We start from the raw sequence: 26437 nt of genomic DNA, 5'->3' as shown, positions 1-26437 counted from the left end.
TGAGAAAATTGTATTTATTTGGGTTTGTGTCCGTGTCCTCTATTCTGTACCATTGATCTACCTTTCTATTTTGGTACCAATACCATGCCGTTTTTGTTACTATTGCTTTGTAGTAGAGTTGAAGATCTGGTATTGTGATACCCCCGTTTCACTCTTCCTGCTAAGGATTGCTTTAGCTATTCTGGGTTTCTTATTCTTCCAGATGAATTTCATGATTGCTTGCTCTATTTCTGTAAGGTACGTCATTGGGATTTTAATTGGAATTGCATTGAATTTCTATAGCACTTTAGGTAGTATGGCCATTTTGACAATGTTAATTCTTCCTATCCAAGAACATGGAAGATCTTTCCATCTTCTAAGGTGTTCTTTAATTTCTTTCTTTAGTGTTCTGTAGTTCTCATTGTAGAGGTCTTTCACCTCTTTTGTGAGATTGATTCCCAAGTATTTTATTTTTTTCGAGGCTATTGTGAATGGGGTAGTTTTCCTAATTTCTCTTTCTGAAGATTCATCACTTATGTATAAAAATGCATTGGATTTATGAGCATTGATCTTGTAACCTGCTACTTTACTGAATTCACTTATGAGTTCTAAGAGTTTTCTGGTGGAATTTCCAGGTTCCTCTGAATATATAATCATGTCATCAGCGAACAGGGATAGTTTGAGTTCTTCTTTTCCAATTCGTATCCCTTTAATTTCTTTGGTTTGTCTAATTGCTCTGGCTAGAGTCTCAAGAACGATGTTGAATAGAAGTGGTGAAAGAGGGCATCCCTGCCTTGTTCCAGTTTTTAGGGGGAATGCTTTCAGTTTTTCACCATTTAGAATGATATTAGCCATGGGCTTAGCATAAATGGCCTTTACAATGTTAAGGAATGTTCCCACTATCCCTATTTTTTCTAGTGTTTTGAGCATGAAGGGGTGCTGTATTTTATCAAATGCTTTTTCTGCATCTATTGAAATAATCATGTGATTCTTGACTTTAAGTCTATTGATATGGTGAATGACATTTATTGATTTCCTGATGTTGAACCAACCTTGCATCCCTGGGATGAAACCCACTTGATCATGGTGCACTATCTTTTTAATATGTTTTTGTATGCGATTTGCTAAAATTTTGTTGAGAATTTTTGCGTCGATGTTCATTAAGGATATTGGCCTGAAATTTTCTTTCCTTGATGAGTCTCTGTCTGGTTTGGTATCAGTGTGATATTGGCTTCATAGAATGAGTTTGGGAGGGTTCCCTCCTCTTCTATTTTATGGAATACTTTGAGAAGTATTGGAATGAGCTCTTCTTTAAAGGTTTTGTAGAACTCAGCTGAGAACCCATCTGGTCCCGGACTTTTCTTTGTTGGTAGGCTTTTGATGACTTCTTCTATTTCAGTACTTGAAATTGGTCTATTTAAATTGTGTATGTCCTCCTCGTTCAGTTTAGGCAATTCATATGTCTCTAGAAACCTGTTGATGTCTTCGAAATTTTCTATTTTGTTGGAGTATAGATTTTCAAAATAGCTTCTAATTATGTTTTGTATTTCAGTCGTGTCTGTTGTGATATTTCCTTGTTCATTCTGAAATTTAGTGATTTGGGTTTTCTCTCGTCTTCTCTTTGTTAGTGTGGCTAAAGGTTTATCAATTTTGTTTATGTTTTCAAAGAACCAGCTATTTATTTTGTCAATTTTTTGTATTGTTTCTTTTGTTTCAATTTCATTGATTTCAGCTCTGAGTTTAACTATTTCCTGTCTTCTACTACTTTTGGTGCTGGTCTGTTCTTCTTTTTCTAGGGCTTTGAGCTGTAGTGTTAGGTCGTTTATTTTTTGAGTTTTACTTCTTTTATTAAATGCGCTCCATGAAATAAATTTCCCTCTAAGTACTGCTTTCATAGTGTCCCAGGGATTTTGATATGATGTTTCTTTGTTCTCATTTACCTCTAAGAATTTTTTAATTTCCTTCCTAATATCTTCTGTTATCCATTCATCATATAATAGCATATTGTTTAATCTCCAGATGTTGGAATAGTTTCTGTGTTTTACTCTTTCATTTATTTCTAACTTCAATCCATTATGATCTGATAGAATACATGCTAGTGTCTCTATCTTCTTGTATTTGCTAACATTAGCTTTGTGACATAATATATGGTCTATTTTAGAGAAGGATCCATGTGCTGCTGAGAAGAAAGTGTATTCACTCTTGGTTGGATGGTATATTCTATAAATGTCTGTTAAGTCTAAATTACTGATTGCGTTATTGAGATCTATGGTTTCTTTGTTCAATTTTTGTCTGGAAGATCTGTCCAGTGGTGAGAGAGGCGTGTTAAAATCACCTAGTATTATTGTGTTATGGTCTATTTGGTTTCTGAAATTGAGAAGGATTTGTTTGACATACATGGATGAGCCACTGTTTGGGGCATAGATGTTTATGATTGTTATATCTTGCTGATTTATGGTTCCCTTAAGCAGTATGAAATGACCTTCTTTATCCCTTCTGACTAACTTTGGCTTGAAGTCCACATTATCAGAAATGAGGATGGATACTCCAGCTTTTTTGCTGAGTCCATGTGCATGGTATGTTTTTCCCCATCCTTTCACCTTTAGTCTATGGGTATCTTTTTCTATGAGGTGAGTCTCTTGCAGGCAACATATTGTTGGATCTTTCTTTTTAATCCAATCTGCCAGTCTATGTCTTTTGATCGATGAATTCAGGCCATTAACATTCAGGGTTATTATTGAGATATGATTTGGTTTCCCGGTCATTTGGTTCATTTTTTAAATTTTATTTATTTATTTGTTTGACAGAACTTGGCTCCTCCTTTATTTGACAATTCCTTTAGGATAATTCCTCCCTTTGCTGATTTGCTTCTTTGTTTTTCATATCTTCCTCATGGAATATTTTGCTGAGAATGTTCTATAATGCTGGCTTTGTTTTTGTAAATTCTTTTAGCTTTTGTTTATCATGGAAGGATTTTATTTTATCATCAAATTTGAAGGTAAGTTTTACTGGGTATAAGATTTCTTGGTTGGCATCCATTTTCTTTCAGGGCTTGAAAAATGTTGTTCCAGGCCCTTCTAGCTTTTAGGGTCTGGATTGAAAAATCTGCTGATATCCGTATTGGTTTCCCCCTGAATGTAATTTGGTTCTTTTCTCTCACAGCCTTTATAATTCTGTCTTTATTTTGTATGTTAGGCATTTTCATTATAATGTGCCTTGGTGTGGGTCTGTTGTAATTTTGTGTATTTGGAGTCCTATAAGCCTCTTGAACTTGATTTTCCATTTCATTCTTCAGATTTGGGAAATTTTCTGATATTATTTCATTGAATAGATTGTTCATTCCTTTGGTTTGTTTCTCTAAGCCTTCCTCAATCCCAATAATTCTTAAATTTGGCCTTTTCATGATATCCCATAGTTCTTGTAGATTCTGTTCATGATTTCTTACCATCTTCTCTGTTTGTTCAACTTTGTTTTCAAGGTTAAATATTTTGTCTTCAATGTCTGAGGTTCTGTCTTCCAGGTGTTCTATCCTACTGGATATGCTTTCTATGGAGTTCTTAATTTGGTTTATTGTTTCCTTCATGTCAAGGATTTCTGTTTGTTTTTTTTTCAATATCTCTAACTCTTTATTGAAATGATCTTTTGCTTCCTGTATTTGCTCTTTTAACTTTCGATTGGTGCGATCATTCAATGCCTGCATTTGCTCTTTCATCTCATCGTTTGCTTCCCTGATCATTTTAATTATGTACAATCTGAACTCCTTTCTGTCATTTCTTCTGCCACGCTGTCATTGGGTTTTATTGATGTAACATCTAGATTTGTTTGCAGCATTTTCTTTCCTTGTTTTCTCATATTGTTCAGGTATAAGTGGACCGCTGAGATATTGCAGATTTCCTTTATTGACTTACAATGTCCCTGAAGATTTCTATATATATCCCCTTTTAGCCTTCAGTAGGCTGAAGTCTTGGAGGAAGTTGATAATGCGGTGCTCCACAAGGAATCTGCCTCTCTAGGAGTGGTGGCCTTCAGGTGGGGTATATTCCCTGCTAGTGGGCAGAGGTGCCTCCACTTGTTGACCAATGGTCCTCCCAAGGGGAACTAGGCTGCGGGCTGAGGCAAGGCCTGTTTGGGCCTGTGTCTCTGGTTTTACCGTCCTTGTGGGGAAACCTCACCCAGCAGGGAAGACTCACCTGGTGGGGAGGTCTCGCTGGTCAGTTCCCTCCTAGAGGTTCCCCTCAATTTACAGCTACCACCTGGGCTGGGCTGCCTTCCTCTGCAAAGTTCCCAGGGGCCCGGCCCTACCTCCTGGGCCTGGGAGCCTCACCCTTCGCAGATGAATCTCCTTTGGCTGCCCTTCCTCAGAGAATCTGCCCGCAGGCCTGGAACCTTCGCTCCGCCCCTAAGCCTGTCTCTGTGTGGCTCTTCCACCAAGAAGCCTCCTAGATCCTGGGACCCTGCTCTGCACCTAATTGCCTGGCTATGCGGCCCCTCCTCTGAGCAGCCACCTGGGGCCCCGTACAATCGCTCTGAGTCCCAGAGACCCGCCGCACGCCTCTTCCTCCAGACAGCCGCCCAGTATTCTGGTGCGGTCACTAGGAGTCCAAGCAACTCACTGTGTGCCTCCTCCTCCCACCGACCACCCGTAGCCCGGGGCAATCAATCACTCCGAGTCAAAATGACCCTTCCTGTTCCTCCTCCTCCTCCAGGTAACCCCCTGGGTGTTCAGGAGCGGTCACTCTGAGTGGCTCTGAATTCACGTGACCTGCTGCACGCGTCCTCTGGGCAGCCGCCCGGAGCTCTGGTGCGGCCACTGGAGACCAAGCGATCCACCGCGCTTCTCCTCCAGGCAGCCCCCCTGTGTTCAGGAGCGGTCGGTTTAAGTCCAAACAACTCAGCACTCGCCTTCTCCTCTGAGCAGCCGCCTGGAGCTCCAATGCAGTCACTGCGAGTCCAAACGCCCTGCCGCACTCCTCCTCTTCCTCCTCCTCCTCCTCCTCCTCCTCTGGGCAGGCCCCGGTGTTCAGAAATGGTCTGAATCCAAACAGCTTGCCGCGCAGCTTCTCCTCTGGCAACCGCCTGTAGCTCTGGTGCAGTCACTCCGAATCCAAGCGGCCACGCTCCTCCTCCTCCTCCTCTGGGCAGGCCCCGGTGTTCAGAAATGGTCTGAATCCAAACAGCTTGCCGCGCAGCTTCTCCTCTGGCAACCGCCTGTAGCTCTGGTGCAGTCACTCCGAATCCAAGCGGCCACGCTCCTCCTCCTCCTCCTCAGGGCAGGCCCCGGTGTCCTGAGTCCACACAGCTCTCCTCGCCGCTCCTCCCCTATGCAGCCTCCGGAGCCCCAGTGGTGGCTCCGAGTCCCAGCGCTGTGCTGAGCGCGTACTTCTCCTTCTGATGAGACAATTCAGACCTTTCTTCCGGAATGTCCTTGTTGCTAGTGATTGTTATTGCTGTATGTATCCTGGCTTTTATGTGTAAGATGAAACCTATTCATATAGGGTTGTCAAATTTGCCCAAGTATGATGAAACTTTAAGGATCATGAAAATTACTGGAATGTGAATGTACTTTCTTTAGGGAGTAATTATAAAACAATCAGGCTTTGAGAAATTGTCTCTTTTTAGTTGAGAAAGACAATATTGGTCCCCTGTGAAGTGAGAAATTATCTTGCTTATCTAAAATTTGGTTTAAGTATTTAAATTTAAATACATATATTCTTTTTTTTTTTTTTTTTTCTTGTGGTGCTGGGATCGAACCCAGGGCCTTAGTGCTTGCAAGGCAAGCCCTCTACCAACTGAGCTATCTCCCCAGCCCAATACATGTATTCTTACCAAAACTTTTAGGAATGACTGACAGTGTCAGCCTTCAAAGATCGTAATCCTTGGGGCTGGGGTTGTGGCTCAGTGGTAGAGCACTTGCCTACCAGGTTGAGGCACTGGGTTTGATCCCTCAGTACCAAGTGAAAATAAATAAATAAAATAAAGGTATTGTGTCCATCTACAACTAAAAAAAGTTTTAAAAGATGTTAATTCTAAAATGTTAATTTCCCTTTCTTTTTTTAAGTATTTAAATTTTTTTTTTAAATTTTTACAGACTACATTTTGATTCATTGTACACAAATGGGGTACAACTTTTCATTTCTATGGGTGTACACAGTAATTTTCCTTTCTTATTAGGTAGACATCTTTGTATATATTGGCCATAATATATGTGTCTTTTTCTTCAGAGATGCCTCCAGTCTAGTCTCCTCTAGGAGAAACAATTTCATTCCTATGTGTTCCACTGTTACTTCTTTGTCAATGATTTTCAAGTCTTTACCTCTATACCCCAACTCCTTTCTGAGTTTTAATTCAGATTTTTCTAAGAACTGCTTAGTTTCTTTATCCAAATGCCCTTCAGAAATGACATAAGAATCATACATCAAAAATTCTTATTATTACCCTTCCAAACGACTTTCCCTCAGACTCACCAGTCCTCAGAGGCGTTTGGGTCTCTAACTCCTTCCTGCTCCTTCTATATAACTGCTAAGTCCTGGCACACCTCCTCTGCATTCATACTGCCATTTCTTCTATTACTATGTAGTTCAGTCCTTAGTGTAGCTCTCCAGGACTAATGCAATAGCCTTTTTACAATGGAGTTTTTTTTTTTTTTTTCCCCTGACTACAAAAGCAACAAATTTTACCATGGACAAGTTGGAAAATAGAGAAAAGCATAAAAAAAGACAAAATTATCCATAATCCTGTATCCTAGAGGTTACTGCCATTTTCTTTCTTTCCAGTTGTTTCTTCATGAGTCCATCTCTCTATTAGATTATATGTAGTTTTGCTTTCTTCTTCTTCCTCTCCTCCTTCTCCTTCCTCCGCTTCTTCCTCTTCTTCCTTTTCTTCCTCCTCCATTTTTAGTACCAGGGATTGAACCCAGAGGTGCTTAACCACTAAGCCATATCGCCACACCTTTTCCCATGATTTATTTTGAGACAGGGTCTCACTAAGTTGCACAGGGCCTCCCTAAGTTGCTGAGGATGTTCTCAAACTTGCCATCCTTTTGTCTCAGTCTTCTGAGCCACTGGGATTACAAGTGTGAGCCACCATGCCCAACTGCATCTTCTTTTTAAACTTAACATCACATGCTATTACAAATTATTCATTATAATATATTTTAATGGTTGCATGATACTCAGCTATTTTATTTAAGCTTTTATACTTTTTTCACTTTAAAAATTTCAATTTCTGTCTCTGTCTACATATACCTCTATAAACCGAGATAAATATGTTAATGTATTGTATGAGATCAGGAACTAAATTAATGAAAAGTAACTCATTATTATGAACCTGCAGGTAACCTGCTTGTTTCCTATAACTATTTTTTTTTTTTTTTTTTTTTTTTTTTTTTTGCAGTGCTGGGGATTGAACCCAGGGCCTTTGTACTTGCAAGAGAAGCACTCTACCAACTGAGCTATATCCCCAGCCCTCCTATAACTATTGATCTAATTTAAGGAACAAGAAATGTGAAAAAAAAAATCAATGACTAACAATCCCACTCACTCCTTTCTTTCAGGGACTAGGTGAAAGAGTGTTTAGAGACCTAAGAGAAACAATGGAGCTAACCAGTTATCTAATTTCTCTATGATTCAATTTTCTTATTTCCAAAATGAGATAATAAAAGTTTCTATACCATAGAATTACTGTAAGGATTAAGTATATTAACTTGAATAAAATATAGTCAAACAGTCCCTGGGTACTTAGTAAATTGCAAATACACGTATGCTATCATCAGTATTGTGAATATCATTTCATTCTCTTCTGGTGGATATTAAGGCAAGAGTTTCTGGTTTGGAAATTCAGGTGAAGTTTTGAAGTCTGAGGACCTGGAAATTGGCCCTGCCTGGCACTGGTAAAGGGATAATGCTCTGGACAGTGAAGAGGTCTTAACTAAATTGTTAAAAGGCTACTGGGAAAGAGTCCAGCACAATACATGGGCTTAGAAGGTTCACAACTACAACTGGGCACTAGAATGCTGTGGGCAGCACTGGAGACACCAAGGCCCAGGCCCCATTCTCCTTCCCTGACACTCTGATTAGATTGTTTTAGGGTAGGAGATCCTGGCATCAATATTTTTCAAAACTCCACTGATGCTTTTAATGTGTAGCCCAAGTAAGAATTTACATGAATATACAGAGAAAAATTCTTAAATTTCTGTCATACTGCAATTCACCTTTAGGAATGAAGGAAATAAAAATCAATAAATGCATAATTCTACATATATTAAGATACCGGATTGGTTCTTTAAACCACCATTCAGAAAGAATGACTTCAAGAATTTCAGGAGACAATGGCTCGCTTTCCACTAGACTTGTCTTGATTGCTTCTTCTTCTTCTGTAAGTTGTACTTCTGGAGGCTACAGACAAAAATCAGAAAATAAAACAAGTTTTTTAACTATACATTAATGAATACTATTATAGTACATATTTGATTAGGATTAGACCTAATTTTTCTCTGATGTCTTTTATTATTCTTTTGCTTGTAAACATTCAAAATTTTGAGCTCTCTTCTTTTTAAAGTTTCTTTATTTATTTATTATGTGTTCTAATTAGGCACACATGACAATAGAATGCACTATCATACATAAATGGAGTATAACTTCTCATTCTTCTGGTTGCACATGATGTAGAATCACACTGGTTGTGTAAATATATATGCACACAGGGTAATAATGTTCCATTCAATCTACTATTCTTCCTACTCCCAAAACCCCCTTCCCCTCCCTTTACTCCCTTCTGTCTAATCCAAAGTACTTCTATTCTTCCCTAGTCCCCCCAATTATGAATTAGCATCCACACATCAGAGAAAACATTTGGCCTTTGGTTCTTTGGGATTGGTTTATTTTTCTTAGCACAATATTCTCCAGTTCCGTTTATTTACCTGGAAATGCCGTTATTTCATTCTTCTTTAAGAATGAGTAATATTCCATTGTATATAAATGTGATATATATATCACATTTTCATCTCTTGAAGGGCATCTTGATTGGTTCCATAGTTTTGCTATTGTGAATTGAGCTGCTATAAATATTGATGTGGCTGCATCACTGTAGTATGCTGATTTTAAGTCCTGTGAGTACAAATCAAGGAGTAGGATAGTTGGGTCAAATGGTGGTTCCATTCTAAGTTTTCTGATGAATCTTCATACTGCTTTCCAGAGTGGCTGTACCAATTTGCAGTCCTACCAGCGACGTATGAGTATACCTTTTCCTGCACATCCTTACCAACATTTATTGTTGCTTATATTCTTGATAATTGCCATTCTGACTAGAGTGAGATGAAATCTTAGAGTAGTTTTGATTTGCATTTCTCTAATTGCTAGAGATGATGAACATTTTTTCATATATTTGTTGATCATTGTATTTCTTCTGTGAAGTATCTGTTCAGTTCCTTAGCCCATTTATTGATTAGGTATTTGTGTTTTTGGCATTGAGTTTTCTGAGTTCTCTACATATCCTGGAGATGAATGCTCTACCTGAGGTGCAGGTGGTAAAGATTTTCTTCCATTCGATAGGTTCTCTCTTCATGTTATTGATTGTCTCTTTGCTGAGAAGAAACTTTTGAGTTTAAATCCATCCCATTTATTGATTCTTGGTTTTATTTCTTGCACTTTAGGAGTCTTGTTAAGGAAGTCAGTACCTAAGCCAACACGGTGGAGATTTGGGCCTACTTTTGCTTCTATTAGGTGCAGGGTCTCTGTTCAAGGGAATAAGTCCTTGTCCACTTTGGGTTGTGTTTTGTGCAGTGTTAGAGATAGAGGTTTAATTTCAATTTGTCACATATGAATTTCTAGTTTTCCCTAGCACCATTTTTTGAATAGGCTATCTTTTCTACAATGTATATTTTTGGCACCTTTGCCTAATATGAGATAACTGTATTTATGTGGGTTTGTCTCCGTGTCTTCTCTTCTGTACCTTCGGTCTATGTATCTGTATTGGTGCCAATACCAGGACATTTTTGTTCCTATAGCTCTGTAGTATAAAGTGTGGTATTGTGATGCCTCCTGCTTCATTCTTTTTGCTAAGTATTGCCTTGGCAATTCTGAGAAATAAGAGTATTTTTCCAAATGAATTTTATGATTGCTTTATCTATTTCTATGAAGAATGTCATTGGAATTTTAATAGGAATTGCATTGAATCTGTGTCACATTTTTGATAGTATGGCCATTTTGACATTATTAATTCTGCCTATCCAACAGCATGGGAGATCTTTTCATCTTCTAAGTCTTCTTCGATTTCTTTCTTTAGTGTTCTGTAGTTTTCCTTGTAGAGGTCTTTCACTTCTTTTGTGAGATTGATTCCCAAGTTTTTATTTTATTTTTTATTTTTTTGAGGATATTGTGAATGGGGTGGTTTTCCCAATTTTTCTTCTCTTTCAGTTTGTTCATCACTGATATTCAGGAACATATTTCATTTATGGATGTTGATTTTATATCCTGCTACTTTGCTGAACTTGTTTATTAGTTTTAGAAGTTTTCTGGTGGAATTTTTTGGGTCTTCTAATATAGCATTATGTCATAGGCAAACAGTGCTAGTTTGAGTTCTTCTTTTTCAACTGGTATTCCTTTAATATCTTTTGTCTGTCTAATTGCTCTGGTTAGAGTTTCAAGGATGATGTTGAATAGAAGTGGTGACAGAGAGTATCCTCATTTTGTTCCAATTTTTAGAGGCAATGATTTCAATTTTTCTCCATTTAGAATGATGTTGGTCTTGGGCTTACCATAGATAACTTTTATAATGTTGAGGTATGTTCCTACTATCTTTATTTTTTCTAGTGTTTTAAACATGAAGTGGTGCTGTATTTTGTCAAATGCTTTTTCTGCATCTATGGAGATAAACATATGATTCTTATCTTTAAGTCTATTGGTTTGATGAATCACAATTATTGAATTCCATGTGTTGAACTATCCTTGCATCTCTGGGATGAACCCTGCCTGATCATGGTGCACTATCTTTTTAATACATTTTTGTATGTAATTTATCAGAATTTTATTGAGAATTTTTGCATCTATGTTCATCAGGAATATTGGTGTGAAATTTGCTTTCCTTGATGTGTCTTTGTCTGGTTTTGGTATCAGGTGATACTAGCCTCATAGAATGAGTTTGGGAGGGTTCCCTCCTTTTCTATTTCATGGAATAATTTGAGGAGTACTGGTATTAGTTTTTCTTTGAAGGTCTTGTAGAACTCGATTGAGAATTCTTCTATTCCTGGGCTTTTCTTGGTTGGCAGGTTTTTGATGTCATCTTCTATTTCCTTGCTTGAAATTGCTCTGTTTAAATTGTGTATTCACTTTGGGTAGGTCATATGTCTTTAGAAATTTGTCAATGTATTTGAGATTTTTCTATTTTGTTGGAGTATAAATTTTCTGATTATCTTCTGTATTTCAGTAGTGTCTGTCATGATATTCCCTTTTTCATCATGAATTTTAGTAATTTGAGTTTCTCTCTCTCTTTTTTTTTTAATTAGCATGGCTAAGGGTCTATGAATTTTGCTGATTTTTTTCAAAGAACCAACTTTTTGTTTTGTCAATTTTTTCTATTGTTTCTTTTGTTTCAGTTTCATTGATTTCAGCTCTGATTTTAATTATTTCCTGTAGTCTACTATTTTTGATGTTGATCTGTTCTTTTTCTAGGGCTTCATGGTGTAATGTTAAGTCATTTATTTGTTGACTTTTTGTTCTTTTAATGAATGAGCTCGATGCAATGAACTTTCCTTTTAGTACTGCTTTCATAGTGTCCCAGAGATTATGAAATGTTGTGTTGATGTTCTCATTTACCTCTAAGAATTTTATCTCCTCCCTGATTTCTTTGGCTATCCATTCATCATTCAATAGTATATTATTTAGTCTCCAGGTGTTAGAGTAGCTTTTTAAAATTTTATCCTTGATTTTTAATTTTATTCCATTATGATTGGATGGGATGCAGGTTATTACCTCTATTTTTTCATATTTGCTAAGAGTTGCTTTGTGGCATAAAAATGGTTTTTCAATTATTGTCTAAAATATAAACAGTAAATTTGCAAAAGGGTTTACAATTTCAAATCGTGAACAAAGACATAACAGAAGTGTAGGATGTGATGTTTCTGAGGAAGAAGGAGAGAATAAAGAAGTAAAAAATTATAGGAAGAGTGAAAGAGGAATTAATAGAGGTTGGCTGTGAACAGCAGAAAAGAGAGAATCAAGGGAAACATAAGTGAGAGGAAAAATATCTATAAAGTAAAAGTATATACAAAGTATATATAAAAATATAGGACTGGGGATATAGCTCAGTTGGTAGAGTTTTTTCCTCACATGCACAAAGCCCTGGGTTCAATCCCCAGCACCACAAAAAAAATTACACATATATATATATATATTTATATATATATATATATATATATAAAGTAAAAATAAAAAATTCACAACAAAACTGTAATATACTATTCAGACACCCCAGTCCTCAATAAACTGATGCATGAAAATACTTGGCTTCTAAAATGGTAGAGATGTGAGAGAGGAAAAATGAAGGAAAAGAAAAAAAAGACCTCAATGTAAAATTGAATAAGTGTTCTGTTGGAGTTCAAAAGTTTATCAACTTCCCTTCTCAGCTGATAGGCAGGGTTGTTTCGAGTTTGATAGTTGTTCCATCATCAGGATGGTGAAGACAAAATATATGAAGACAATTGCAAGTCCATGTTGGAAGATTGCACCCTGGGAATCTCCTGTGGGTTCCACTTGTGTGGTGTAGGGGTCTGCTCTTGGCCCCTTATGTTGCCTGAAGACCCCACAATTCCTGGACTCTGATTTAGTCTCCAAATTTGATCTCTCTCACTCCTGCCTTTTCAAATACCAGGTCAGGCACTTGTTTCCCAGGTGGTCCTGAACACTGGGGCACGGGGACTTGTGCACCAATCCAGAGAACTGTTCTGTATTGGGCAGATCAAGACCAGGTGCTGAGATCTGCAGGCCAGCTGTCTAGCTGTGAGCCATGGGCTGGATTGGGGGCTAGGGAGGGATTGGGATACTGGGGATGGGGGAGCTGGAGGACTGTGTGGGATGCCAGATTGATATTGGACCTGGCGGGTCCAGGGGATCCATGAATTCTGGACTGGGGAGGGAGTCAGGGACCAGGCTGCTGCTGGGATCTGGTGAGTGCCTGCCAGAGTGGGCTCCAGAATGTGGTGGGTGCTGGACCAGCTGGCTGTATGAGCCAAGAGCAAGATGCTCTCACACCCTCTTCCAAACTCCCCACCCACTGTAGCCAGCCCCGTCAGTCCCCCATGTGCTTCAGGAGTTGCGGAGCTGAGGAGAACTCCCAGCTCTCTTCAGCCTCTCTAAGCTGTGTTCCCCCAGGTGAATCACTCCCAGTTTCTGATTTTCCACAGAACTGCTGGGTTCAGAGAGGACCACACAGACTAGCTGCAAACTCGTAGACCTGGGTTTCAGTTTCTGTAGGCTTTGCCATGCTACAGTCCCAACATATCTCCTGGATGGAGGATGATTGATAAACTCCAGTGGAGAGGTTTTTGTTTTACAAATTCAATTAATGAGACAAGCAGTCTGTGGTTCAGCTAGGGTGGACTGCTCCTCCAGTCTCAGAATTTTTCATTCTAAGCCTCGGGGAGATGTGGTATTCCCACTGTTTGAGTTCTGGGTAGCAGAGCTAAGAGAAATGTTGCCTCACACTATTCTGCAATGTTCCTTTCTCTGCTCTTGAGCTCTTTTCTTTATGCTAATATTTGACATGATTTTAAGTAGTAAATACCATTTACTATAGCTAAGAGGAGTTACTAGTCATAACATGATTAATTTCCATATGACTTCAGATTATAATTCATCACTTGTTGCAAAAACATTGTTCAGTTTTCCTCACATGTCTACGGCTTAACTGATTTTTTCCCCATCTATCCTATAATCATACAATGTTATCTCTCCAATTGAGATCCTGATCAGGGAGACATCAGAAATACAATCTATAAAGGGGATTACAATACCATAATAACAAATAGAAAATATTGCGAGAATGAACTCAAATCAACTCTTCATGTTGTAAGATTATCGTTGACTGGATAGTTCTTTCTAGAATGAAACTGCTTTTGTTGAGTGCTTTTGTTGTCCCACAATCTGAAAATGAGTAACGACTTGAGATAGGGATTTAGGATAAAGAGAAAGAAAAACTGAACCTTAAAAGGAAACACAAGCCATTAAGACGTAAATCTTGAGCAACATGCCCTTGTAAAATAATGGAAATGTGTAAGTGCAGGGGAAAACTGGCATGAAATTGTGTAGCTCCACCCTGGATCCATCTCCATTTCAGCCCCTAATATAGCCCTTCTAGAAATATTGGATCTCCAGCCCAAGTCAGGGCTGCTTCTCACTCTGGAGACAGCCCACATTTTCCCTTGATTATGTATCTACCTTCCCAAATAAACCTCTGTCTATGCCTTTGTCAAGCTTGTGCTGAAATCCTTTTCTGTCACTATGCCAAGAACCCTGTTGGCCCTGAGTTTAGTTCCCTCTCTCCTCTGGAAACTCCTTGAACCCTTCTCCAGAGACATATCTTTTCCCATGACAGGACAAACTGCTGACTACCAGGAGGTAGGATTTAATTTTATTATCTAAAAAGAAAATCCCTCAGTAAGGCTCCTTAGAAGTCAAAAGATTCAGAAAACAGCAAAAGAGAACAGAACAACTATAGAAAAGCAGAAAATATTTGGTTGCATTAAAAAATTTAGACCCAGGAAATTTAAAAATATGGATCAATATACTTTTTAAAATTAATATAATATCAGCTTCTCTGATTCTCTGCAATATAGGTGGAAAACATTTAACAGGTATGTTTGAAGGTGTGCCATACCTATGTAACAGTGGTCCACTTTATGCTTTGAAAATAGCCCTTGCTGCTCTGCCATTGCAACTTAATTTTAAAATGGACACGCTTCTTTCTCGTCCTCTCTCCCTGCTCCTCCCTAATTTCTCCCCATCCATAATCTCAGGGGAAATAGGATAACTTTTCTTACCCATTTTAGCAGATTTATCTGTCCTTGAGTACACACCCACCAAAGGAATGAAGTAATCCAGACTATCTCCCAAATTAACAAGTGAATTACAACTCCAACTCCAACAGAGAACATGTGGAAGGTAGCCTTTGAATCACCTTTTTTAGAAAAATCTTGTTCTCCCATGAGCAGAATCATAGTCTCTGGGACAGGAGTCCCCTGTGTTTCTCCTTTGCTAGCAAAGCAATAAACCTTCCTTTTCCTTTTTCTCAAAACTGTGTCCTTGTTATTGGAATGGCGTCAGGAACAAGGACTGAGCTTTCTGTAACACTTATCAGGATAGCACACATCCCTATCCAACCCTGTTCAAGTGTTATACATACCCAAACCTGGGTCCCTTGATGGGGGCTCATTTGAGGAGAAAATGGTCTAGCCATGTCAGAAATAGTTAGAAACTGAGATGGAATTAAGGACTTTTTTTTTTTAATAACCTCACACAGAAGCCATCTAAAAGATACACACAAACTTTCTTTCTAGGCATCATTGCAAATTAATATTTTGAGATTTCTGTTGGTACTGGGGCAGATTTTTATGCTATTTGATAGAAAACAGAGAACACAATAGTGGAAAACCTTATACTATAGGTCAGACATATCAAAGAACATAATCCCAAATAAATGCTATGCAACAGTCTAGTCAAGGAAAATTTTCTGATTTTTATGGGAGTCATATAAATCAGTATTTTATATTCCAGATAAGCAATAAGATCTTATCTGACATTGTTGGGGGAGTGGTTGACTTTTAAATGACATTTATGGGCCAGTTCTTTTTCTTAAGAACTTTATATAGAGAGTTTGTACTACTTCAGATACTATATCCCCAAAGTAACACCAGTAAGTCCAGCTATCGGCAAAGGAGTGAACAGGGTTACCTGCTTCTTTGCATTTTCATCCTCAATTTTAACATTGGCCTGAACTGCAAGTTCTTCAAGTTCTTGTTTTGCAACTTGTTCTTCCTCAGAATCTTCCTCATATTCAGGTCCAAATTTCCTTTCAGTTTTGAGGAGCAATTTTTCTTGAAGAACTTCATCAAACTGAATGTGAAAAATGCCAAATTTTTCTGCTAACTGTCTTCCACACACAGTTTTGCCAGAGCCATGGGGGCCCATAAGGCATATTCTTGGTGGAGGAGCCTGCCACAGGGGGTGGGCCAGGGAGGGGTAGGGCAGAGGGAGAATGAAGAAGTTTTGAGAAATTTTAAAAAGGCTTATTAACTGCTTTCCCTAAGCCTGGTAAGAATCATCACTTTATAAACTCAAAGCTGTGTAGACATTAGAGTATCAACTGGCATAATTTACTGTGTCAACAATGGTCCTCAGAGGAAGTATCAACAACTATAAGATCATCTTGATATAGTTTGCCAATAAGCATTTAATAAAATAAAATTAGTTTTTTTTTAGAAGTTCTAACATTAACAAAGAATAGAAAGATACTTTCTTATGATGGTTTTAAAAAAATCTCTCTACCAGCCAGGTGTGGTGGCACGTGCCTGTAGTCTCAGTGACTCAGGAGGCTGAGGCAGGAGGAGTGTGGGTTCAAAGTCAGCCTCACCAAAAGTGAGGTACTCAGCAATTCAGTGAGACCCTGTCTCTAAATAAGAAAAACAAAATAGGGTTGGGGATGTGGCTAAGCGGTCGAGTGCCCCTGACACCAAAAAACAAAAAACAAAAAAACAAAACCAAAAAACTGAGCCTATTAATAATGAAACATTCAAGTCCTCTCTCCACTATTCCTATTATCTTCATACTGAGATGAGGAAGTCTAAAGTCAGAGAACCCATGGTTATATAGATTAGCCATCAGGTGCATCATTTGAAAAAATAATAAAACACAGAATGATGAATAATGAAAATAGGATGGTATGAAATAATGTAGGTCTAGCCTCACACTAAACTTTGGAATCACATTTTAAATCCCCAGTGATCAAATTACTGGAGTAATGTAATAGTGGTCCACTTTATGTTTTGAATATAACACTTGCTGTTCTGCCACTGCAACTTATTTTTTAAATGGACATGTTTCTTTCTCTTCCTCTCTCCCAGCTTCTTCCCAATTTCTCTCCCTCCTAAATATCAGGGGAAACTGGATTACCTTTCTTACCCATGTTAGGCAGATTTATCTGTCCTTGAGAACACACCCACCATAAGAAGTATTCCAGACTTTGGGGATGGTGCCAGAAGATCTCAGAAATGACTGTTTCCCAAATTAACAAGTGAATTACAACTCCAACAGAGAACCCATGGAATGTAGCCTTGAATCACCTCTTTAAAAGCCCCATTCCTGCTGATGGGAAGAATGGCAGCCTTTGGGACAGGATTCCCCTGTGTTTCTCCTTTGCTACCAAAGCAATAAAACTTCTTTTTTCAATTTTGTGAAAATCATGTCCTTGTTATTGGATTGGCATCCGGGATGAGGACTGAACTTTCAGTAACAATAACACTTTACTTATCCATAGGTCAAACCCCTGGCAACTAGGGCTTTCTGGCACCCAGAGGATATTGAGGTAGGTTGGTAGTGAAGGACAATGTTCCTGGTGAACCCAATGCATTTTAAGCTTTGCAGAACTGTGGAATCACCTCCAGGGTTTCAGGATTGTACCCACATGAATTTTCGTAAAACAAGGCAATAGTTCAGCAAATCAGACTAAGAGGAAATGACTACCAAAAGCAACAACCAAGGAAGAAAAGTAGCCATAAGTTCTTAAATTACCCTTAACACCAGTAGATTGAGGATTTTTAGGCACAACGATCCACATACTTCAATAGTCCCTGTGGACACCATGTAACTGAGGCTCGAATTATCTGTAAGAGTTCTATATGTTCAGTTTAAGAAGACAAAGGTATTATCAAAAAGTAATAACAATGTATTGTGATATATACAACTTGATTTAGTTACCCATTCTACGGAATTATGGCAATAAAATAATTCAGAGAGAAAAAGAATGATATGCCCCCAAATTACCTAAATACTATTTAACAGCCACAATGCCAAAATCATTTTGTGAAAAATACTGTGAAAAAAAGTCTAAAAATGAATTAGATGTTAAGATGTTATGTCAGAATATCTAAACATTATTACATTTATATAGAAATATATAAATTTTCTGTCATAGGTGAAAAACAAAATATGATATGCTAGAAAGAATACAAACATAAACATATATATATATACACACACACACAAGTGTGTGGAAGAAGATGGAAAAGTAAAATATAAAAATTAAGACTCCTGTTTAAAGCTGGTTTAATTATGTGTGTGCTTTATTTTCAGAAATAAAAAAAAAAAATTGTGCTGAGCATGGTGGCACAAGCCTCTAATCACAACAACTTGGGAGGCTGAGGCAGGAGGATCCAAGTTCCAGGCCAACGTCATCAATTTAGTGCATCTCTCAGCATCTTTTGAGACCCTATCTCAAAATAAAAAAACAAAAAAGACTGGGAATCTGGATCTGGATCAGAGGTGAAGTGTCCCTGGGTTCAATCTTCAGTAACAGAAATTTTTTTTTTTTTTTTTTTTTTTTTTTTTTTTTTTTTTTTTTTTTTTTTTTGCCACATGTCCTCTTTTTATTCTGGTGAAATATTCCTAAGATAACATTTACCACTTACACCATTTTTCAGGGCACAATTCTGTGGTAGTAAATAATCCATAATGTTGTGTACCCATCACCGTTATTCACCTCCAGAACTTTCTCATGACCTACCTCTATTCATTAAACAGTTAACTCCCATTCTCTTTCTCCCTCTTCTAAGAATCTGCCTATTCTAGGTATCTGATGTAAGTGGAATCATACAGTATTTACCTTGTGTGTCTGGCTTTCATATTGTTTTCTAAAAAAGATAGAAAAACTGACCCAATGGTGATAAGTGAGAATAAAAAGTTTCTTATAAACAAAGGGAGAAATGGGTTATTCTGTAGACATAGCAACGCTAGTCATTGAACCAGTTTTAAACTGGTTAGATTGTCCAAATCACTTCAGGGAATAAGTTTTGCAATCCAACCAGTGTCATCCCTTGCTCCCGAAAACAACCAACCAGGGGTGGACTTACTCGGAAAACAGGTTCAGGGTGGACCCATCAGGAACAGTGTTTCACTGTCATCAACCCACTTATTCCTCTGAAAAGGCATCAATCCTGGAATTCCACATTTCCCCCAACTCCTTTAAAAGTTCACTAGCCTGCTCTTAGACCACTGAGCATAACTGGACCTTAACCTACTAAGCAAAATTCAGCCATATCTTTTTACTTCAGATAAAAAAGATAGATGCTAAGTGCTGGTCTGACATAAGGCAATTCTGTAGAAACCAAAATAGTCATTTTATGTTATATTTTGAAAATGTTGATTTTGAACTTGGATATTTTCACTCCACTGTTCTTTGAGAGTGGAGACAGTACTGTGATTGGAAGTTGGTAATAAATCCTTTAAGAAGCAATCAGGAACAATCATTAGGAAAGGAATATTGTTTTCACCTTTAATGGCTCTTCATGAGCCACATAGTCTTCAGGATGCTCCAGAAACTTTTCTTTAGCCTCAGGACTTGAAAAGTAGTAGATCTTTTCTCGGTATTTAGCTGCTTCTTCTATGTTACATGGTTGTAAGATGAAGTTTTCTTTGAGAACCACTGGGCAGAAATATTTTGTGTCTCCCAAATGCCTCCTTTTCTCTTTAATTCTTTCTTCACTCTAGAAATATTCAATTTTGAGAATATTATGAAAAGGCATTTGATGTAATAATAAAGATGAATTTTAAAAAAATCATCTGGAATAATTTTAATATATAACAATTCAACTTTAAAATGATCCACAAGGGTTATCCTCATACTATTTTAATTAATTAAAAAATCAGTTTCTCATATCCCTCTAAATCTGCATCTTAAGTTTTTAATTTTCATTAAGAAAATAAAGCTGCACTGAGAATTAAGGTGTGCCCAGTCCTCTATGGACAGAAACTGACAGAAGTACAATGAAAACTTTCAGGATGTGCTTGCTAGCTGCTGGGTCACTGTGAGTTCAGTTTCTAAAATAAAATTATTCCCAAGAAATAAAAGCTGAGTCAGAGTGACAACTTTTTGTTTATTTCTTTGTTTTATAGTACTGGTCCAATAAACAAAAAGGGCATTCTACCACTGAGGTACATCCCCAGACCTTTTATTTTTTATTTTGAGATCAAGTTGCTGAGGCTGGCCTTGAACTTGTGACCTTCCTGCCTCTGTCTCTTGAGTAGCTGGAATTACAACCATGCACCACAGTGTCTGACTATAAGTTCTTACCTACTGTAAATTGAGTGGGGGATGCCTCTGGATTTGCTTTGTTTTCTTTTAATTGCATATATAATCAAATAATAATTTGGAAATATTTTATTTAGCTAATAAATATTAACAGATTTTCATTTGTGGTACATAATTTCTATGCATGGTATATACTTATACTAAAAATGATTACGTATACTACAATGACTATAATCCTACCAATATACTTACAAAACAGACATATATTTAGGTGCAAATATAGTATTTTAAAATGCAAATGGAACACTTTACATAATAATTCTATAACATGCTTCTCAGCAAAATAAGAAATAATAACTTTCTATAAAAGAACACAAATGAGACTAATCAATATTTTTCTTCCATCATTCTTGTTTAGTTTTCTTAATAGGGAATTAAAAATTCAAAATTAGCTGAGAAGTATTGATTATTTCCTGTGACATGGAAGAGTTTAAACAACATAGGAATTTTCTAATCAGCAAATATATACTAGAATGACCTATAAACTCCCTTCTATTATTTTTATTTAACTTTTATCTTCGAAGCAAATTTTAATTTGATTTTTTGAGGGCAAAAGCTTTTTTAAATTTCAAATTTATTAGTATGAAGTCCCCATAATTTAAAACAATTAAATGTTAATTATTGCTTCTTCTTTTTACCTAATTAAGTTTACAGGAAGTTTGTCTATTTTACTTTTGCTGATTGGTCAATTTTTAATTTTGAGACTATTTTATTTTGTTTTGTTTTCCTATTTTATTAGTTTTTGCCTTTTATTAACCTATGGGCAGTTAATCACTGAACCATATCATCAACCCTTTTTTATTTTTTACTGTGGGACAGGGTCTGCTAAATTGCTTAGGACTTCACTAAATTGCTGAGGCTGGTCTAAAATTTGTGATCCTTTATCCTCAGCCTCTGGAGTTGCTGAGATTATAGATGTGCACCATCATCCCTTAAAAATTTCTTTTTTCTTTCTTTAGCTTCAACCTTTGTTTTTCTGAGTCTGGCTTATTTTACTTAGCATGATGTTCTTCAGTTTTCTCCATTTGCCAGCAAATGCCATAATTTCATTCTTACTTATGGGTGGGTAAAACTCTGTCATGTACATATACCACATTTTCTTTATTCATTTGTCCATTGATGGGCACCTGGGTTGGTTCCAAAACTTGACTATTGAACAGCACATGTTTTCGTGGATTCCAATTACATATGATAGGCTCCTTCCATAGATCACTGATGGTCTTCTCACTTTTTTCAGGATTTTTCCTCTTTTGTTTCATTTTAGATAGTTTCTATTGATATTTCTTCCAGTTCGCTAATCTTCTAAACTATCATTATTCTGTTCAATGTATGTTTCATTTAATTTTGGTACTTCTCAATCCTAACAGTGAAGATTAGGTGTTTATTATATCTTTCTATATTTCAAATCTTCATAGTACATTTATGTTAACAGTTTTCATGTTTTTGTCAGTTCTGATTAGTTTTTTTTTTTTTTTTGGGGGGGGGGGTGCTGGGGATCGAACCCAGGGCCTTGTGCTTACAAGGCAAGCACTCTACCGACTGAGCTATCTCCCCAGCCCCTGGATTAGTTTTAATTGACCAATTTTTCTCCTTATTATGCAGTCATATTTTCCTGTTTGTTTGCAGGTATGGTGATCTTTGAGAGGATGCCAGAATGTGACCTTGTATTCCCATAATATTCTTAAACTTTGTTCTTGGACACAGTGAAGTTACTTGGAAGAAGTTTAATCCTTTTGGCTTTTATGTTATGTTCTGTGGGGCCAAAGCAGCATTTATTGTAAGTTGAATTATTCCCCATTCCTGAGGCTACTCCCTGATTAATGCCCTACCCAACGCCCTGTGAATTATGGGATTTTTTTAATGCAGGGAGACAATACTAAAAATATAAAGTTTTGAATATTATAGACATCTTGAGAATGTCTGTCCATATAAATAAGAGACTATTCCATTGCAGGCCACAGTGGGACACAGAAGAACATGAACAGAAGGTGGATGAGGAAGAGAATCTGAACACACTCAGGACAAAATCACATCCTTCGACAACCCTAATAGTCTCATCAGTTAATAATAAAGAACTGAGAGGTGTATCAAAATCACACTGTATATCATTTCTTGCCCCCACCCATCCCCTGTTTATCTGGGTTCAGTTAGACAAAAATAACTTAATTGTAAGTGTATGTTTATCTAACTTAATAAATTATTTTTATTTCTAAAGCTCCAAATTAAAAGAACCAATTTCATGTTTTATTATTGACAGATGTCTGAGGTGGGCACTAGCAAATGAAAATGTTTATCATCATTCTGGTGCCAAGGGAGTAGACTTGTGCCCCAACTTGGGTTGCTCCTGTTTGAGGGTACTGTGCATCATGATCATTGAAGCGGCCTAAGACTCCATCTCTGTTTACACACACACTACTCTTAGATTTATAGATATCTACATCTTTATACCTATATACTTTTTCCATGGGAAGAATTTTGAAGGATTCCACTTTTACTTTTTCATGGTGTCTTTTTGGTACTAAGCAGCCCTGGTATTTTAGGGAGTCAAGTGAGGCTGGGATAAGGGGAGTTATGGTTGAGCATGCCTGTTGGTTCACTTGTTAACCAGTTAATCACCACTCTGGCTGTATACAGTTTCAATGACTTGCCAAATGAGAACGAGTCACAATCAAACAGTCATACCTCTTCCTCTTCTTCTTCTTCTTCTTCCAATTCCTCATCAACTTCTGCTTCAGCCTGATAGTCTTCTGTTTCTTCATCATAATCTTCTACAGTTAACTCCCATGCATTATGTTGAAAAGGTTCTGTTAAAAATATCATTGGAGAAAATATTTTTAGAATGAACAGTTATTAGCATATACAGAAGTGAAAAGTTAGGAAAACTATTATTATTCATCTCTTGGTTTAGTATGTATGCAAATAGGCCTTTATGAATTCTTTATGTGACAACTAGCCAGTATGGTCAGTACTGTGTGTGTCCCATGGCTGTTCCGATCAGTCAGGACCTGTACTCTGATACTTGTTAAATATTTCATTTATCATCCTTTAATACATTGAACACTTTAATTCGTGAACTATCAGGAAAGGCCTTAAAATTCCAGCATGTTTTTAATATCCCTGTTCTTGATCATAAATATAATTACAGTCCTTACTTTCCATAGTGTCAACTACTTTTGAAGTAGTTCCTCTGGTGTTTTCCCAGAAACCTCCAAGTTTAAAATTTGAATGGCAGTCTCATTAATTGCTGGTTCCAGTAGTTTCCAAAAGGCACTGAAAGAATTAATCTGCTCTATAAATGGCTCCATTTCGGGAACATCAGGATAAGCATCTTCTGGAAACTCAGGCAGTACAACTTTTGAGTTAAGGTTAAAGGGAAAGAAAAAGAGTCTTTAAATATCTTATCTCTAACCAAATTGCCAAAATAATTTACACTTATAGTGTTTTTCAAACATTTGAAAGAAGTAAACTTATTATTCTGAGCAATCAATATTTATAATTTCATATTTTAATTGTTCTTTGTTCTATATATACTATACATGAATTATTACCTATTCATAAAACTCAAATAATTGGATAATTAATATGAGCTTCGTATGAAAACTTTAAATGTAAATACAATGTGTAAAATAAAATTTGATGAAAGTCAGTGTTATAAACTGGATAGATACACTCTTAATGGAATAAACTAAATAAATATAATGAAAATCAGCTGAAATATAGTATAGAAAGAAATAAGTAAGAAGTAGGTAATGCCCCAAATAAAGGACTAGATTCTGTTAAGAAATGTGACAAGCACATTTATGCATTACTTTTATTATATAGTCTAACCTGTTTCAGATAATTCTTCGCTATCCATGATCTCTCTGGATTCTTTTGTAATTTCTGTTTCTGTTGTGGTATCCTCACTAGACTCAGAAACTAAAGGAAGAAATCTAATTATTAGTGTTTGAATATTAAATGTTACTTCTTTATGAAAGCTATGGCACAAAGAAATTTGAAACAGTTTAAATTGTAACATGTCTAATTGAAAATACCAGTTTTTGTTAAAGAATGGCATAAAAATACATGATAATATGAGGAAGAGAATGAAGAATATTCTTAAGTATATAAAGGACATTAACTAGAAATAATTGACAATGGTCATACAATTCTGATGATGGCTACTGTTAAATATTTTTCAGACTTCTGTTAATATGGCCCCAGACTTACAGTGCCTGATACTCCTTTTAATTTTATTTCTCATTAAATACTCATGAAACTTGTAGTCCCAGCATCTCAGGAAGATGAGGCAGGAGGATTGCAAGTTCAAAGCCAGCCTCAGCAACTTAGTGAGGTCCTAGGCAATTAAGTGATACCCTATCTCGAAATAAAAAATTTTAAAAAGGGGCTGGGGACGTAGCTCAGGGGTAAAGCACCCCTGGGTTCAGTCTCTAATGCAAAACAAACAAACAACAAACAAAAACCAAAAACCAAAACAAACAAACCAAAGAACCAAAAAAAACCCCATGAAGGGACTTGGGATGTGACTTAGTGGTAGAGCACTTGCCTACCATGCACAAACTCCAGGTTCTATCCTCAGTACCAGAAGGAAACACAAAAAAAACAAAACAAAACAAAAAAGCCCCAAACTACCAAAAACCCATGAAGACACCAAAAGACTCATTGCAAAGTGGCAATGAGTGATGATGATATTGCAAAGTCCCAGTGTGGGTGTATGGAAAAATTGAGGAGCATTGCATCTGTTTCACTGTTGAGGGTACAGACTATAACCATTGCCCTGGATGACATAAGACTGTAAGACATCCTTCACACATGACCTGGCATGGAGGGCTTCAGGGAAGATGGAACTGATTATCTATCTTCTCACCTTACTCACACACATATATGTATAGAGCCATTTTTATAACACTTGAAAGCCATCTTCTGAGTTCAAGTAATACTGGGTTTCTCCCAATCTATGTCTAATACTTATTATAGCAGAAAGTAGAAGGGGTCATGCCCATCCTTCCTTGGCCTCATGGCTAAGATCAAGTGAAGGAAAGGGACAAGTCCAGGGCTGGAATGGTAGTGACATGTTGAATTGTAAACTTCTCTGTTAATATAAGCATCATAAGCCATGACAAAGAGAAGAACATTGAGAATATACAGATAATTCCAAATTACCTTAGCTTCTCTGGCTTAATCAGAGACTGCAACGGTTGGAGATGAAGACAATCTAGCTTCAGTATAGAAAAGTCATTAAAGATGAATATTTGCTAGAAGCTACAACTTGAACTCTAAGTTTTTGCACATTAACTTATATCACATATATTAGGTCCATTGGAGAGTGCAAGGTAAGAAGTTTAAGTGAAAGATGATGGGGGGTGGGAGTTGAGGAGGTTGTTCTTTAATACTCCTCTACCTGCCCTTCCTGTCTTGGTTTTAATGAATCTATGAAAAGATGTTATAATGAAAGCAGAGAGTATTAATTCAAAGATTCAGATGAGAGGGTGGCTGCGTTTCGTGTTGCTCCAGGTCTCAGGACTCAAGAAGAGGAGATATAGAGAGACTTGAGACCAACTCAAAGCAGCCGGGGGAGCGTCTCCCATTGGGCAGGCATCCCAGACGGGGCGGTACGCCAGGAAACGGGAACTTTATGAAGTAAAGCTGCCGGCGAAGACCCCCCCCCCCCCCCCCCCCCCCCGCTGGAGCAGTGAACGCTTGGACTCTGTGCAACCCACCCGGGCTCTGGGAGGCTGCCCAAAGGAGAAGGTGCTTGGTGAGCTGCTTTGGACTGAAGCGACCACCCCTGAACACAGGGGGCTGCCCAGAGGAGAAGGAGAAATACGGGCTCGGCACAGTCGCTTGGAATTGGAACAGCTGCGCCAGGGCTCTGGGCGGCTATCTGGTGGAACAGCGTGGTGAATGGTTTGGTCCCAGAGCATCCGCTCCTGAACACAGGGGGGTTGTCTGGAGAAGGAGGAGGAGCGCGGCGGGGTACTTGGGCTCGAAGCGACTGCACCAGGGCTACGGGTGGCAGTCGGGACAAGAAGGTGCACAGTGAGTTCCTGGGACTCATGACGCACCAGATCTCTGGGTGACTGCCTGGCGGAGAAGGAGGTGCGTG

The 26437-nt window shown here is 37.6% G+C and overlaps 1 protein-coding gene across 1 annotated transcript in view; it reads right to left on the bottom strand.

Annotated features, from left to right (window-relative positions):
- The window catches only part of AK9 (adenylate kinase 9), a 204826-nt gene that overhangs the window by 40588 nt on the left and 137801 nt on the right, over window positions 1-26437 (bottom strand). The window contains 6 exon segments of the mRNA XM_079147365.1: window positions 8248-8372; window positions 15921-16181; window positions 19514-19726; window positions 23014-23135; window positions 23484-23537; window positions 24160-24308. Of these exon segments, the coding sequence (XP_079003491.1) occupies window positions 8248-8372; window positions 15921-16181; window positions 19514-19726; window positions 23014-23135; window positions 23484-23537; window positions 24160-24308 (924 nt within the window).

Source organism: Sciurus vulgaris (genome assembly GCF_902686455.1).
Source record: "Sciurus vulgaris genome assembly, chromosome: 7".
Classification (NCBI taxonomy): Eukaryota; Metazoa; Chordata; class Mammalia; order Rodentia; family Sciuridae; genus Sciurus; species Sciurus vulgaris.
Note: the sequence above shows the minus strand (reverse complement) of the source record. Positions and strands in the feature narration are given on the sequence as shown.